Genomic DNA, 13,832 nt, shown 5'->3' with positions numbered 1-13,832 from the left:
AGGCCGAAAAAAGTCGTTTCGAGATAAATGAGTTTAAAGTTAGAGGTACAGAAGCGCGCGAACCGCTCTGCAGAAAAGATGGAGCTTCATTTCTTCAAGTGCTATTTCGAAACCCCTTTGGCACCAATACGATATACCGAGGACGCAGAAAGTCCTTTGGACTCCTCGTCATTCAATTTCCAAACTCGTAGCTGTGCTTACCGGTCACTGGACGATCGGCAAATACGCGGGAAAGTTAGGGTTACCATTTAACCCCCATTGCAGAAGCTGTGGGGACCTCTCAGAGAAAGAGACTGTAGAGCACTTTCTCTGTAAATGTTCGGGTTTGGCAGCTAGACGACTATGGTCACTGGGCGCTCCTTTCTTTGACAGCCTGGGGCAGTGCGCCAACCTAAATCCAATCAATCTCTTCCCTTATATCAACAGCTCTGGCTGGCTGTAGATATCTGCCTGTTGGAGGTCTCAAATCAATTTTTGAAATTTCTAGATCACCGGGTCTCCTCTCTTTTTTTGAGCTTTTCACTTTTACAAACTTTGAGTGGCCTTGCTTCATTTAAAACAGAGATATGATATTTGTTTTGTTTTTTACAAAATTACCGTTATATGGTACCTGGAGCTTGTTAGTGATCGATTAAAATACCAAACTTTCTAGGAGAAAGTGCAATACAGGCGGCGCAAAATTAATCACCTTATCGGAAGATTTATAATTTTTGCAAATGGCATCGCACGTAAATAATATTTGACACTTGTGGATTTCACAGCTGCAATATGCAAACAGTCAAGCATTAGAGTGCGTTAAAATCAGAGAAAAATGATTGTATCACAAATAAATTTGTTATTTTTTCCTTTAGTAAAAATAGGATCCAAAAGCAAAATGGGATGATTAATTCTGAGCCACCAAGTTTCTACCAAATTTGATTGAAGCATATTCATTTTTGCTCGAAAACAACTCCTCTTATCATCCTGAACATTTTGATACATATCGGGTGTTTTTTTAGCAGGATGAGAACTATCGATATCGACAACTATGGTTTGACAGCAGAGAATGGCAAACAGTCGACATATCTGTTCAGTAAGGTTTGGCAAGTCATCATGAATCGTTTAACGCCAGAACAATGCTTTCAAATTGAAGAAATCTACTTAAAAAGAAACGAAAACTTTTCTCAAAGTTTATAGAGCACTTCGTCCATTTTACGTGCTGCTTACACGCTGGCGGTATCATCAGTCCTGAATTCTTTCGAAGGAAGAGGAAGGAGTTGCTATTGCGGGCGCTATCGAGTCATGCTGACTGAATTTTCTAATCAGCTAAACATTGACGACATTTGGTTGCAACAAAACGTCACAGCTTGCCATACAACGCAATGCTTGACAATCGATTTTTTTATTTATTTATTTATTTATTTATTATTAAAGTCAAAACATACAACCATAGGTTATTTTTACAATGATTGACCTTAAGAATAGTTGACATAAAAGGATTAACAGTAAAATCAAAATTAAAATTAAAATTACAGATAGTAGTAAAGAAGTATAAGTTGGAGAAAGTATTAAAAGGAAAGTAAGGTAAAAAATAGTGGTAGCAGGAGTAGGGATTAATGGGAAGAGATTTAAAGTACATTCAGCAATTTTCGGCAAGATAGCGAAGCAATTTATTTTTGAAACACGAGCTTTCTTTTATACGTTTAATTTTGTAAGGTAAGGTATTCCAAAGACGGACAGAGAACACAAAGTATTGACGTTCAGTCACCAAACAACTGTATTTCATCGGGACTATGTTTAACGAGCGGCAGGACTTTGAAGGCATAAGTCGATCTTTGAGGTATCTGGGTTTTTGAGTGTTTATGATCTTGTGGAGTAAAACTAAACATTTAAACCTAAGCAAGTCGTTAAAGGATACGGAAGCAATTTTTTTCGCAAATACTGAAATATGGTCATAACGTTTTTTACAGTACACGAACCTAGCAATGTTGTTATACAAAACATTAAGCTTACTACGACACACACTATCACAAGGAGTATATAACTCGCAACCATACAGTAACGTTGGTAACAAATACGTTTTAGCTAGTAGCAGTCGAGTGTTTACTGGTGTAAAATATTGAGTTGTCCATACATTTCGGAGCATACCATAAACTTTGCCTATGACAGTAAAAATGTGGTTGCTCCATGTCAAAGTTCTATTAAATGTAACCCCTAGATTTTTAACATTGTCCACATATTTAATCTCAGCGCCATTTAGTTTGACTTGTGTATAGCCATCGAGCTTGATATATTTTTTGTAAATAACGATGCATTGGGACTTATCAGGATTAAGAATTAACCCATTTTCAGAAGCCCACTTGCTTGTGAGGCTCAAGTCAGAATTCATATTGCTTATGCAAATATCAATGCAGCTAATGGGACAACTAACATATAATTGAACGTCATCAGCATATACATGGACATCACTATATTTAATCACACCGAACAAATCGTTAATGTACAAGACAAATAAAAGAGGGCCAAGGATAGAGCCTTGAGGTACACCTTTGGTTACAGGGAGAAAGTTTGACATGGTATTATCACTACATACGGCTTGTAATCGGTCACTAAGATACGTTTCTATAAGAGTCAAGGCCGACGTTGAAAAGCTAAATAAGTTTTTAAGCTTCAGAATTAAGAGCTTATGGTCTACGGAGTCAAATGCCTTTGAATGGTCAAGTAGAGTTAGAAAGGTCACATGCCTTTTGTCAATGTTGAGCCTTATATCATCAGACACTTTTAGGAGTGCTGTGGTGCAGCTCCTACTACATCTAAACCCCGACTGCAATGTGTTCACCAAGGCGTTGCTATTCAAAAACGTGTTTATTTGGCGATGCATAATACGCTCAAGAACTTTGGATAAGAACGGCAAAATCACCGCAAAGAGATGCAATTTTTAGACCTCATAAACCAGGCTCCCCCCTTAAGCGATCTGACGTCTCTGTCAAAAGATACAGGGTTGCCAGATGGGTCCGTCGAATATGGGCAACCCGTAAGTGTAGTACTCTCGCGCACAAGTGCGCGTGCGTATAAAAATCAGCATCCATCTTTTTCTTTGTTATTCCATTATTTTGTCGAATTCATAAAATGGTGATCCTTAATGCTGTTTCTCTAGTGTGATAATAACGAATGTATAGCAATAATTGGAGTGCCTTTAAAAACAAAGCTTTTTAGGCTAAATATTACAAGTATATGTAGGTGGCGCAAATTTAATCACCCCATCGGAAGATTTATCATTTTTCAGATTTCAAAATATTTTTTTTAGTTAAAGTAAAAAGTTATTAAAGTAAGAAAGTTATTCAAAAACAAGCTTGGATGATTAGTTTGGCGCCATTTGTTGTTTAGTAACCTAAAGTAGCTCCCAGGGTAAATATTATATAAATCGTGGAGACATTTTCAAGTTAAAGGTTTTGCAATCGATGCGATGATTTCTGTGATTATAAAGAAAACGGCGCAAATATTTTGGTAAAAATCACGCTACACTTTTAGAGTAACTAAGAGAAACTGGCATTAGGGAAAAAATATGAGAAAAAGAGATCGAGGCTTGCCTGTTTTCTATTACAATGCGCTATTGAGTCATGGCAAGAGTCATGTTGTTGTACTACACAAGTATGGCTTTGAAACATTTAAGTAATCATTTTTTTATGTAGATTCATCTTTACCGAATATTTTTCACTCTAACAAATTGTTCAAGAAAAATATTTACTAATGATGAAGGATTGAGGCTTGCTTTTGATGCCTATTTTAAAGTGTGGGAAGAAATCATTTTTGTTTTTTTGATAGTATAAGGAAACTTTATGAAAAAACTGAAAAGGGCAGTACATTAGCACGGGCTTTATGAGAGCCTTGTAGAGTGTTGTTCGTCGTAGACTTGTTACTGCTCATTTGCCTACTTAGTCCAAAGCAGCACTTGTTGGCGAGAAAGTTATTCTACGTTGGATTTGAAATTATTTTAGGTGTTAATTCTAGTTACTAATTAAACGAAGACTCTCACAACCTCGAAATCATAACTGTCAACAGTGAAGTGGGTGCCGGTACGCGAGTGCGCCGACTGTTTGTTTGATGACAGGAAGTACTCCGTTTTGTTCTCGTTCACCACCAGACCTTTTCGGTTTGCCACTTTTTCGGCACCATAAACACCATTCACAATTTCAGCGGCCTGGCTTGCATTTTATCAAAGAAAAACTGTAAAAGGTACCGAATTTTCTCTTTGTTGAACTCTATTGTTAACACCCTGTAACTCAAAACTGAACAAACACAAAACAGTAAAAGATTTTTTTAGTGTGAAATGTCACCTTGTCAACGAGCATAAACTTTAAATTGTTTGATCGATACTTTAAGATATATCAATCACGAGAAAATAATAGATTTATATCCCCCAAACTAATATAAGCAAGCGAGTTACGTCTTCGATGGTCATTGCCATTTTGCTTGAAATTCTTTTGTAGGTGCATCCTCCCTTAACTCACTGGCTCTATGATGAGTCTCATAAGACATATCGTAGGATTTGATTCCGATTGGCTTTTCCAGTTGCTGCATACAAAGGAACTGTGATGACTGCTCTGGAAAATATTATACATATAATTTCGAGGTTCAACAACATCGGAAATCATTCGAGCGAATACGAACGCAATTGTTTTCGACTTGTTGAATGACCAGTCCCACTTTTTAATTTCAGCGTTTCCGAATGTAAAGCGCTTTTTCACATATGACTCGTGAAGTATATCAACTTTTATCCCTATTTTGTTGGTTAAATTATTTATGTCGAGAGCTTTTCTCAAAAAAATGTCCCATTCAGCGCCAGATGAAGTAGGCAAAAAACAAAAACGAACCTAAACGATTATACATATAACTGTTATTCTGGGTGTGCCAAACTAATGACGCACAGTATAGGTGTGTAAATGCATATGTGTGTATGTAACTGTCCACAATATAACTTCCTCGTCCGCTGCCACCGCGTCGTACATGCATTGCCGTCTGACATTCACGTAATTTGTTCGCATTCTGATAATGGCGCGTAAATTGCTCTACTTCTCATTATACTCGTACGACTAAGCCAGCGGCAGTGAAATGTCCACTCCAAATGTCTATAGACAAGCACTACACTGCTATTACTCGTATAATACAAAAGTATATGGGCTTGTGTGGCTATTGTCAGCCGAATAATTGCAAAATTAGCCCACAAACATGCACATCAACTTACATTCATACATACATACATACTAACATACACACACCCATACTGAGCTATTTAAGTGTCCACATAGTTCTACATTTTCTTCATTTGTTTGCTTAGTTTGCGCAATTTGCCGCAAGGGGATCATTGACACCCACTGGCGATGGTCAGGTCGGGCACTTGGCTTCCAGTGCATAAAGTACTCGATCGTGGTTAATTTCTTTTTAGCAATTTGGATGATTTGAAATGCTAATCAGAATGTGCATACACATATGTGTGTGTATGTATGCGTAAGTGTATGTCATTCATATATCCCATATGCATTGGATAAGTACTCTTGGATGATATGAGTGGAGCGCAATTGTTGGTTTTTGTGATTTATTTTTGTAACTATTTACGTAAGCGCTCTTAATTCTACACCGTTGCTAAATAAGAATGTGTGCACAGGCATATCTGATGTTAATATTAATTGGTTAAAATCTACTTATTTCGGAAACCGCTCATTATCTGTTTTTCTCCGGCTAATTAAATGCTCCACACGATGTCGAAAAGTTTGATATGACTAATAGCGATTTTCGGCTTCAAAGTTCTCATTTCTGCACACGAGATTGATGCTGTCAAACATGTTATTTTGATTTGAGGCGTATTTATTTACTTTCATCTTCAATCAATAATGAAAAGCTTTGAAATCTAACGGAAACTCTCTCTTGCCAGCAAGTGCTAAGTTATAGTGCTAACACTCACCAACATAAACGTACGCCCGTATCAACTGACACAATGAAACATCGATCTACGATACTACGGAACGGAACGGTGGTGAGAATTCTTTTACATGTGTCTCTCATTAGATTCATCGTGTCATCTGGTACGGGCGAACGTCTACGTTGGTGAGTGTGAGCACCATTAGACTAAGTAGGCAATTGAGTAGTAAATTCCTCTCTCGACGAACAAAACTAACACTCTACAAGACTCTCATCATGCCCGTCCCAATGTATGGCACAGAAGCTTGGACGATGACAACATTCGATGAAGCGTTCTTTGAAGTGTTTGAAAGAAAGATTCTGCGAAAGATTTTTGGGCCTTTGCACGTTGGTGACGGTGAGTATCGCAGATGATGAAACAATTAGCTGTATGAGCTTTACGACGACAAAAAAACAGTGCAGCGAATAAAGATACAGCCTACTTTGGCTAGGTCATGTCGCCCGAATGGATACAAACGCTCCGGCTCTGAAAGTATTCGATGCGGTACCAGCTGGTAGTAGTAGAGGAAGAGGAAGGCCTCCTCTGCGTTGGAAAGTTCAGGTGGAGAAGGACTTGGCTTCACTTAGTCTGTCCAACTGGCGCCGGTTAGCACGAAAAAGAAACGACTGGCGCACTTTTTTATACTCGGCCAAAATCGCGTAAGCGGTTATAGCGCCAATTAAGAAGAAGAAATAAAAATTTCCAGCCCCACATTGCCTTTAATAGGTATGAATTAAAAATTAGCTTGGCAAAGAAAATTCATTGGGGCAAATAAAATTCACCAGCGTGGATTATTTTTATTATTATTAATATTTGAGTTTTCTAAAATCACAGAGATAAGCTTACACTAAAATAAATAATACAATAAATAACTGTTGTTCTAGAAATTCTTTTAGCTATCTAAAAACTAATATCTTCCTTTAATTTTTTGTGCAGCATTCCCGAACTGGGGCGGTATCTGTGATACTGGCACCCGCCAGAGTCCAATCGATCTAAGCGTATCCATGTCATTGAGAGGAGTATTTGATGAACTCGAATTCGACAGGTTTAATGACAAGCAAAATGGTGTAACTATCGTCAATAATGGGCATACCAGTAAGTTACCTACTTTCAATATTTACGATATATATGGTGGCGCAAAATTAATCATCCATTTCAGTTTTTGAATAACTTTTTTACTAAATCAAAAAAAAAAAGTATTTTAAGTTATGAAAATTATTTACTTTGACCTTTACGCGCTCTATAGCTTGTTTGTTTGTATACTACAGCTCTTTAGTCCACAAGCGTCAAATATGATTGGCGTACGACACCATTTGCAAAAAATATAAATTTTCCCATAGGGTGATGCAATTCAAAAGCAAATGTAAATATTTCGGGTGCTCCAGTGAAAGTGTTAAGCCGTTTACATATCTTGGTAGCGCGGCAGCAGTTTTAGGTGATATGGATGCAGATGTCAAATCTCACATTGGCAAAGCTACAGCCACCTTTGGTGTGCTCTCTTCTGTGTGGCGCAACCTTAACAATCATCCAAATTTTCAGATCCAAAGGTATCTGTGGGATCGGTTTTGCTTTAGAGTTGCTGCACATGGAAAGTGACCAAATTCGTCACTTCGAGCTTCCAAGCTTTCTTAAATCGTGCCTGAGGCACATTTTCTGTACTTTTTGGCCTAAAAGGATAGCAAATTCTGATTTGCAAAAAAAGTCGCTGGAAAAGAGGATTGATCGTATTCTGCGCAAAGACGAAAAATGCATTGCGCGAAAGGCAAGCCTAGTTCACCAAGGCGAACCTGGAAGCGAACAGTGCAAAGGGAAGTTAGAAGCATCAGCAAGAGCTCGAGCGAATTAACTTTGCCAAGAATCACACATTATGGCGCGGAGGCGTATAGTACCGAAAGAATATAATAAAATTTAAAATCTATCAAATTGCATACCAAAAATATTTCTGCAAATAATTACAGGGTTCGGTACTCGAAGTGTAACCAATTAAAAAGGATAGAAATTTAGTTTGGAAAACTACTTTTATTCAATTCAAATTAAAAAATGCGTGAAAATAATAGAAAATTAAAAATCAATTTACTTTTGCTCCATATGACATTCTTTTCCCTTTACTATGGCCTTGAGACGACCCAGTAACGAATCGCAAACTGCCGAATGTGAATTGCAGGTATTGTGGCCCACTCGCGGACAATGGGTTTTTCAGTGCCTCAAAACTGATGAATCTTTTAGTTCGGACCTTGCTCTCCAAAATACCACAAAGAAAGTAATCCATCGGATTCACGTCTGGTGAATTCGAGAGCCATTGTGTGGACGTTATGAAGCTGGAAATCTTGTTTTTTAGCCATGCTTGGTTCACTCGAGCTTTGTGAGATGGTGCCGAGTCCTGTTGAAACGTCCATGGTCTGCCAATGAAATGTTTGTCTGCCCACGGCCTCAAAGCAACCTCCAGAATACTTTCCCGATAATATTTCGGATTTACCTTGACGCTAGGCTCGACGAAAACCATCTGTGGTTACAGCGGCCCAAACCATTACCTGTTCGGAAATTGACCGCTTCGGCCAAGCGAAGCAACTCCTTCGCTCTCTTAAGTTTGACTTGTTGCTGTTTGGTGTGAGATCATTCGTCTTTTGGATCTCGGAAGCTTACGGTCCGATATTTTCAGTTCTTTCGCTATTTGATTTTCATCGAGGACTTCGCTCAAGTCGCTTTTTCACATTTTGAACCATTTCACGTGATGTTACAGTCTTTTGATGACCACCTTCACGACAACAAATCTTTATTTACTATAAGATGCTCGAGCTCATGATCTATCACCAGCCAAATACAGGTTGGTTAAGTTTTAAGGGCTGGTGTTGATTTTGAATAAAATATAATTTTTTTAGGAAATTATTATCATTTCTCTTTATTATGATAATATTGATGTAGCTCAATTATGTATAGAATAAAATATTGGCCAAATAACCGCTGCGGCCTCGGCGGCACACCTCCATCCGATGGTCCAAATTTTCGATGACGCTGAGGCATAATTGAGGTTCTATGCCGTAAATAAGCCGAACTATCTCATCCTTTAGCTCTTTAATTGTTGCTGGCTTATCGACGTACACCTTTGCTTTCAAATAACTCCAAAAAAAGAAGTACAACGGTGTCAAATCACATGATCTTGGCAGCCAATTGACATCGCCGCGACGTGAGATTATTCGGCCATCAAATTTTTCGCGCAAAAGAGCCATTGTTTCGTTAGGTGTGTGACAAGTAGCATCGTCCTGTTAAAACCACATATCGTCCACATTCACATAAAAAGTTCGTTATTATCTCACGATAGCGAACACTATTCACAGTAACTGCCTGATCGGCCTCATTTTGGAAAAAAATTATGCCGTCGGCCCATAAACCGCACCAAACAGTCACTCTTTTTGGGTGCATTGATTTTTCGGCAATCACTCTTGGAATATCATTGACGAATCCACTGAGGTGAAAATGTGCCTTATCACTGAAGATGAAGTGCGCGATATGCATTTTGAGTTGAACGATCGTTTTCATAATAAGCCTAAATAATTTGGGTTGCTCGATTATATATCTTTCCATAGTTCAAATTGAGTTAGTCTGAAATTGAAAAATGTTAAATGAAATGCAGAAAAAGCTTAACGTTTAAGTGTGGTTTACATTCAACATCGGCCCTTGAAATTTAACCACCCTCTATAATGCAATTACACTTTTACGTTTGAAATCCATTACTGATTTTCTTCTTTCGCATTTACTTTCGGCAAAATTCTTTCGCGCGCTTATAAACAATACTCTGGACTGTCATTTAGCCATCCAACAGGCAGCTGATGCCCGTGCAACAGCTACACACGCGGTCTGTAGTTGGTTACACTTCGAATGCCGGACACTGGACATAAGATATAGTAATATATAGTTCCATAAAGAAATCGTGGAAGGAGCGCTCAGAACATTTTGCTTCACCTAATATTTGCTTCTAAATCGCTCTCAAAGCGTAAAAAAATCTCCACTAAATCTAAACAAAGCCTTTAGAGTAGATTTTTACGTTTAAAGTCAATTACAAATACATGGCTGTTGTATTGTACATGGCTCATGAGTTTTTACAATCACTAATCTTCTTTTATAACATTTTTCTAATAGCGGTCGCCCCTCGGCAGGCAATGGCAAACCTCCGAGTGTATTTCTACCATGAAAAAGCTCCTCATAAAAATATCTGCCGGTCGGAGTCGGCTTGAAACTGTAGGTCCCTCCATTTGTGGAACAACATCAAGACGCACACCACAAATAGGAGGAGGAGCTCGGCCAAACACCTAACAGAAGTGTACGCGCCAATTATTTATTTTTTTTTTTTAATCTTTTTTTTTCAATATAAATTTAACCAATCACCATATACATACATACATCCATATGCAGTGTATTCAACTACTTTCTTCCCACAGTTCAACTTGGCAACTTTTCGAAGGAGATGGAGCTAGAAGGTGGTCCCCTACTGGACGAATTTATCGTAGAGCAAATCCACTTGCACTGGTGGTCTGAGCACACCATCAACAATGTGCGCTACCCACTTGAGGCGCACATCGTGACTCGGAATAAGCGTTACACGAATATGACACAGGCGTCAAGCTTTAAAGACGGCATAACCGTTATTGCCGTACTCTATCATGTGTCGAATGAGCGCAACAAAGCCATCGATCAAATTATTGATTATGTGGAAGATGTCAAAAGTTTCGATAAACTCAATCAACCGGTGCGCATGAAGCAGCCATTCGTAGTGCGACAACTCTTTCCCAAACTCAATGGTTATATGACCTACGGCGGTTCGCTGACCACGCCGTCGTGCGCGGAGGCGGTTACTTGGATTGTGTTGAGCGAAACATTTCCAGTGACTTTAGAGCAGGTGAGTTGATGGATGGTTTTCGAAACTTTAATTTGTGGATTTGTACGGCAACATTCATTATTTTTTTCTATTTTTGCTTGCAGGTTGACAACTTCAAGGAGATTCAATATGAGGAGAAGACAGCGCTGAAGAACAACTATCGCGACATACAAAAAATCAACCATCGTCCAGTGATTTTGGTGCTGCCTGAGAAAAATTATTCCACTGATGATGCGACTTCTTTACACGTTTCAATGGGCGCAATTTTGTTTCTGTTGATTGCCGCTAAATTGTTTTAATGTAAATGTATGTGGATACGAGAATGTTGTATGTAAGTGCATGCAATCGGAGCTATGAAAATTTGGCTATGTTTCGCCATAACTTTAACGATGTGACAATTAACCAAATATTATTTTAAGTTTTTATTTCATGCTAACTCATTGCAAATTGAATTCAACTCTTGGAAAATCCAAACTGTGTCATAAGCATTTTCGCTTATTTTTCTTTTTAATATTTATACATATGCACATATCTATGTATGCATGTGTGTATGTATGTTTGTAAGTACGATAATTAAATATAAGTATTCGGCTTGGTGCTGTAATCCATTGTCGAGTGAATTCCATTGAAATTCTCTGGCAATCGCATTGAAATGCACCCGCCAGTGAATTACAGAACCAGCCCGTTAATAATGTACAAGGTGGCGCAAAATTAATCACCCTATCGGAAATTTTAATTTTATGCAAATGGCGCCGTACATCAATCATATTTGACACTTGTGAAAGCTTGTGACAGCTGCGGCATACAAACAAACAAGTCATGAAACGTGTAAAGGTAAAAAAAAAAGATTTCCATTACTCAAAATATTTTTTTTTTATTTTTAGTAAAAAAGTTATTCAAAAACGAATTGGGTGATTAATTTTGCGCCCCACAATTGTTACGTATGTACGCATCTACGAGCTATGGTTGTTGAACAATTATGTATTCCTATGTATTTGTGTTATTTATATGTGTAAAATCCATGTACTAGTCAAGTAAATTTATATAATTGTAACTGTACCTATTATCTTTGTATGTATTTGTGTAATAAATAAATTATACATAAAATGGATATTATTTTAATTTTATTATATTTTAAATACGAAGGTAGGTTAGGCTAGGTTTGGCAGCCGCAACGCACATAGGAACAGCAATGCCACTTAGACCACGAAATGGGTCCGCTGTGAGCCGCAGGGACTGACCTACATTCCGCCTTCCAGATCGAGACATTCTGAGCTTTGGACAAAGCGTAAAAGACTGTTTATATCTAAAATGTATAGATTATCCATATTCAATAGGAAGTAGGATCTCAAATATCGGTTCCTGCTTCTGGCTACAGCCGGGCATGTGGAAAACAGGTATTGACTGGTTACCAATTTCTCCTCATACCCACAGCTACGACAGAAATCAAGCATGTAAACGCATAATCTTCTCGCGTGATTTCCTATGACACAATATCCTATGAGGGCCCCTACTAAGGTCCTTGCATAGACTTAAATTAGGCTTGCCTATGTTTGCCTAGCAATTTCACAGATTTACAGAATTGAATATTCTTTGATTTACAGAATTGCTTAGGGCGTCCATAACAAAAACCTTACAAGCTGCGAGAGGAATCCCCATAAATTTGTTTATGTTTGGCGTACAGGTACCTTCTCTTGCATGTTGAACAGCCCTACAGTTCCCTGGTACCCTATGATCAAAAAGTACCGGGAATGTTTAATTTAAACGAACCGCGCACGTGGGAATCGGTCCATATTTTTTTCTTATGTTGGTAGGACTGTAAGACACACATCTGTCACTATTTATCCGTTTTGAAGCGTTTGAGAGATGCCGTAAGTCGCAGACCGCCGGAAATGTAGGCAAACTATCTTGGATTTTGCGTGATGATAACGCGCTATCGCACCAAGTCCAAATTAAGCAGGATTATTTGACCAAACAGCAAGTAAATACCATCGTGCACACCTTCTATGACCCCGTGCCGACTTCTTTTTGTTTCCCAAGTTGAAGTTACCAGTTCGTGGAAGGAGATTTCAGTAGACAGAGGAGATCAAAGAGAATGCGACGAAGGAGCTGAAGGCCATCCCTTCGTCTGCCTACCAGAGGTGCATGGAGGACTGGGTTAAGCCTTGGTACATGTGTGTTGCTTCAGACGGGTCATAAGGAGATAAAATAAATTTGCCTGAAATTTGATTCTGTTTTGTTTTATTTAAACATTCCCGGTACTTTCTGATCATAGAATATATCTCTGTGGCCTGGAACCCAGCATAAGATAATACGACACTGCTTAGTCATCTCTTTACGAGATTGGCGTCAATGTAAGCCACTCTTTGATGTTATTAGGAATGCATTGAGAGGGCAGTTTGATAGGATGCAGACATCTTTTTGTGATATTCTGTTCATTTCTAACCATCTCAAGGCTTCATGATCCGGGAGTTTAAAGGATTCTCTGAAAAAACTATTCGCAGTATAATCCTAATCCTACACCGAGATCCATTTTAGATCCGTCCGTGTACAACTTAAAAGGTATGTTGGGTGATGGATCTTCTTCAAGCCATTCTGGTGTAGAAGGGATTTTCATTGAGAAATTTCTTTCGAAGCAGAGAATATACAGTGGCTCACAACTTATTTGATGCTCACAAAAAAAAAAAAAAAATAAAATATCAAATATATTTTATGGTATGTATATCCATTACAGAAAAAAATCTTATATTTTGTTTATTGTTAAATAACATGTTTTACTTAATAACAAAAAAGTTTTTTTCATAAGAATTAAAATAATTTAGTTACAGTTTTGACGGCACAGCTTAAATGAAGCACTAAAGTAAAAGTATTCAAAAAAACATAAAAACACTAAAATATTTCAATTTCATGATTACGGCTAATACTTCGTGGGGTATCCCTTTTGATTCAGGGAATCGGGAATTCATACATTCTACAAGTTTTGCTGTATAATCGGAACTAATTTTATCCCATTCCTCCTGT

At 38.0% G+C, this 13,832-nt stretch overlaps 1 protein-coding gene across 4 annotated transcripts in view; it reads left to right on the top strand.

Annotated features, from left to right (window-relative positions):
• Window positions 1-11,922, top strand: part of LOC128855483 (carbonic anhydrase 1) — a 56,956-nt gene extending 45,034 nt beyond the window's left edge. For all 4 annotated transcript variants that reach the window (XM_054090429.1, XM_054090431.1, XM_054090428.1 and 1 more), the window contains exons 3-5: window positions 6,875-7,033; window positions 10,375-10,832; window positions 10,916-11,922. In XM_054090429.1, the coding sequence (XP_053946404.1) occupies window positions 6,875-7,033; window positions 10,375-10,832; window positions 10,916-11,110 (812 nt within the window). In that variant the 3' untranslated portion in view covers window positions 11,111-11,922. The remainder of the gene's footprint in view (window positions 1-6,874; window positions 7,034-10,374; window positions 10,833-10,915) is intronic.
• Window positions 11,923-13,832: the final 1,910 nt, after the last annotated feature.

Source organism: Anastrepha ludens, chromosome 2, assembly GCF_028408465.1.
Source record: "Anastrepha ludens isolate Willacy chromosome 2, idAnaLude1.1, whole genome shotgun sequence".
Classification (NCBI taxonomy): Eukaryota; Metazoa; Arthropoda; class Insecta; order Diptera; family Tephritidae; genus Anastrepha; species Anastrepha ludens.
This window is presented reverse-complemented; position numbering and strand designations above follow the sequence as displayed.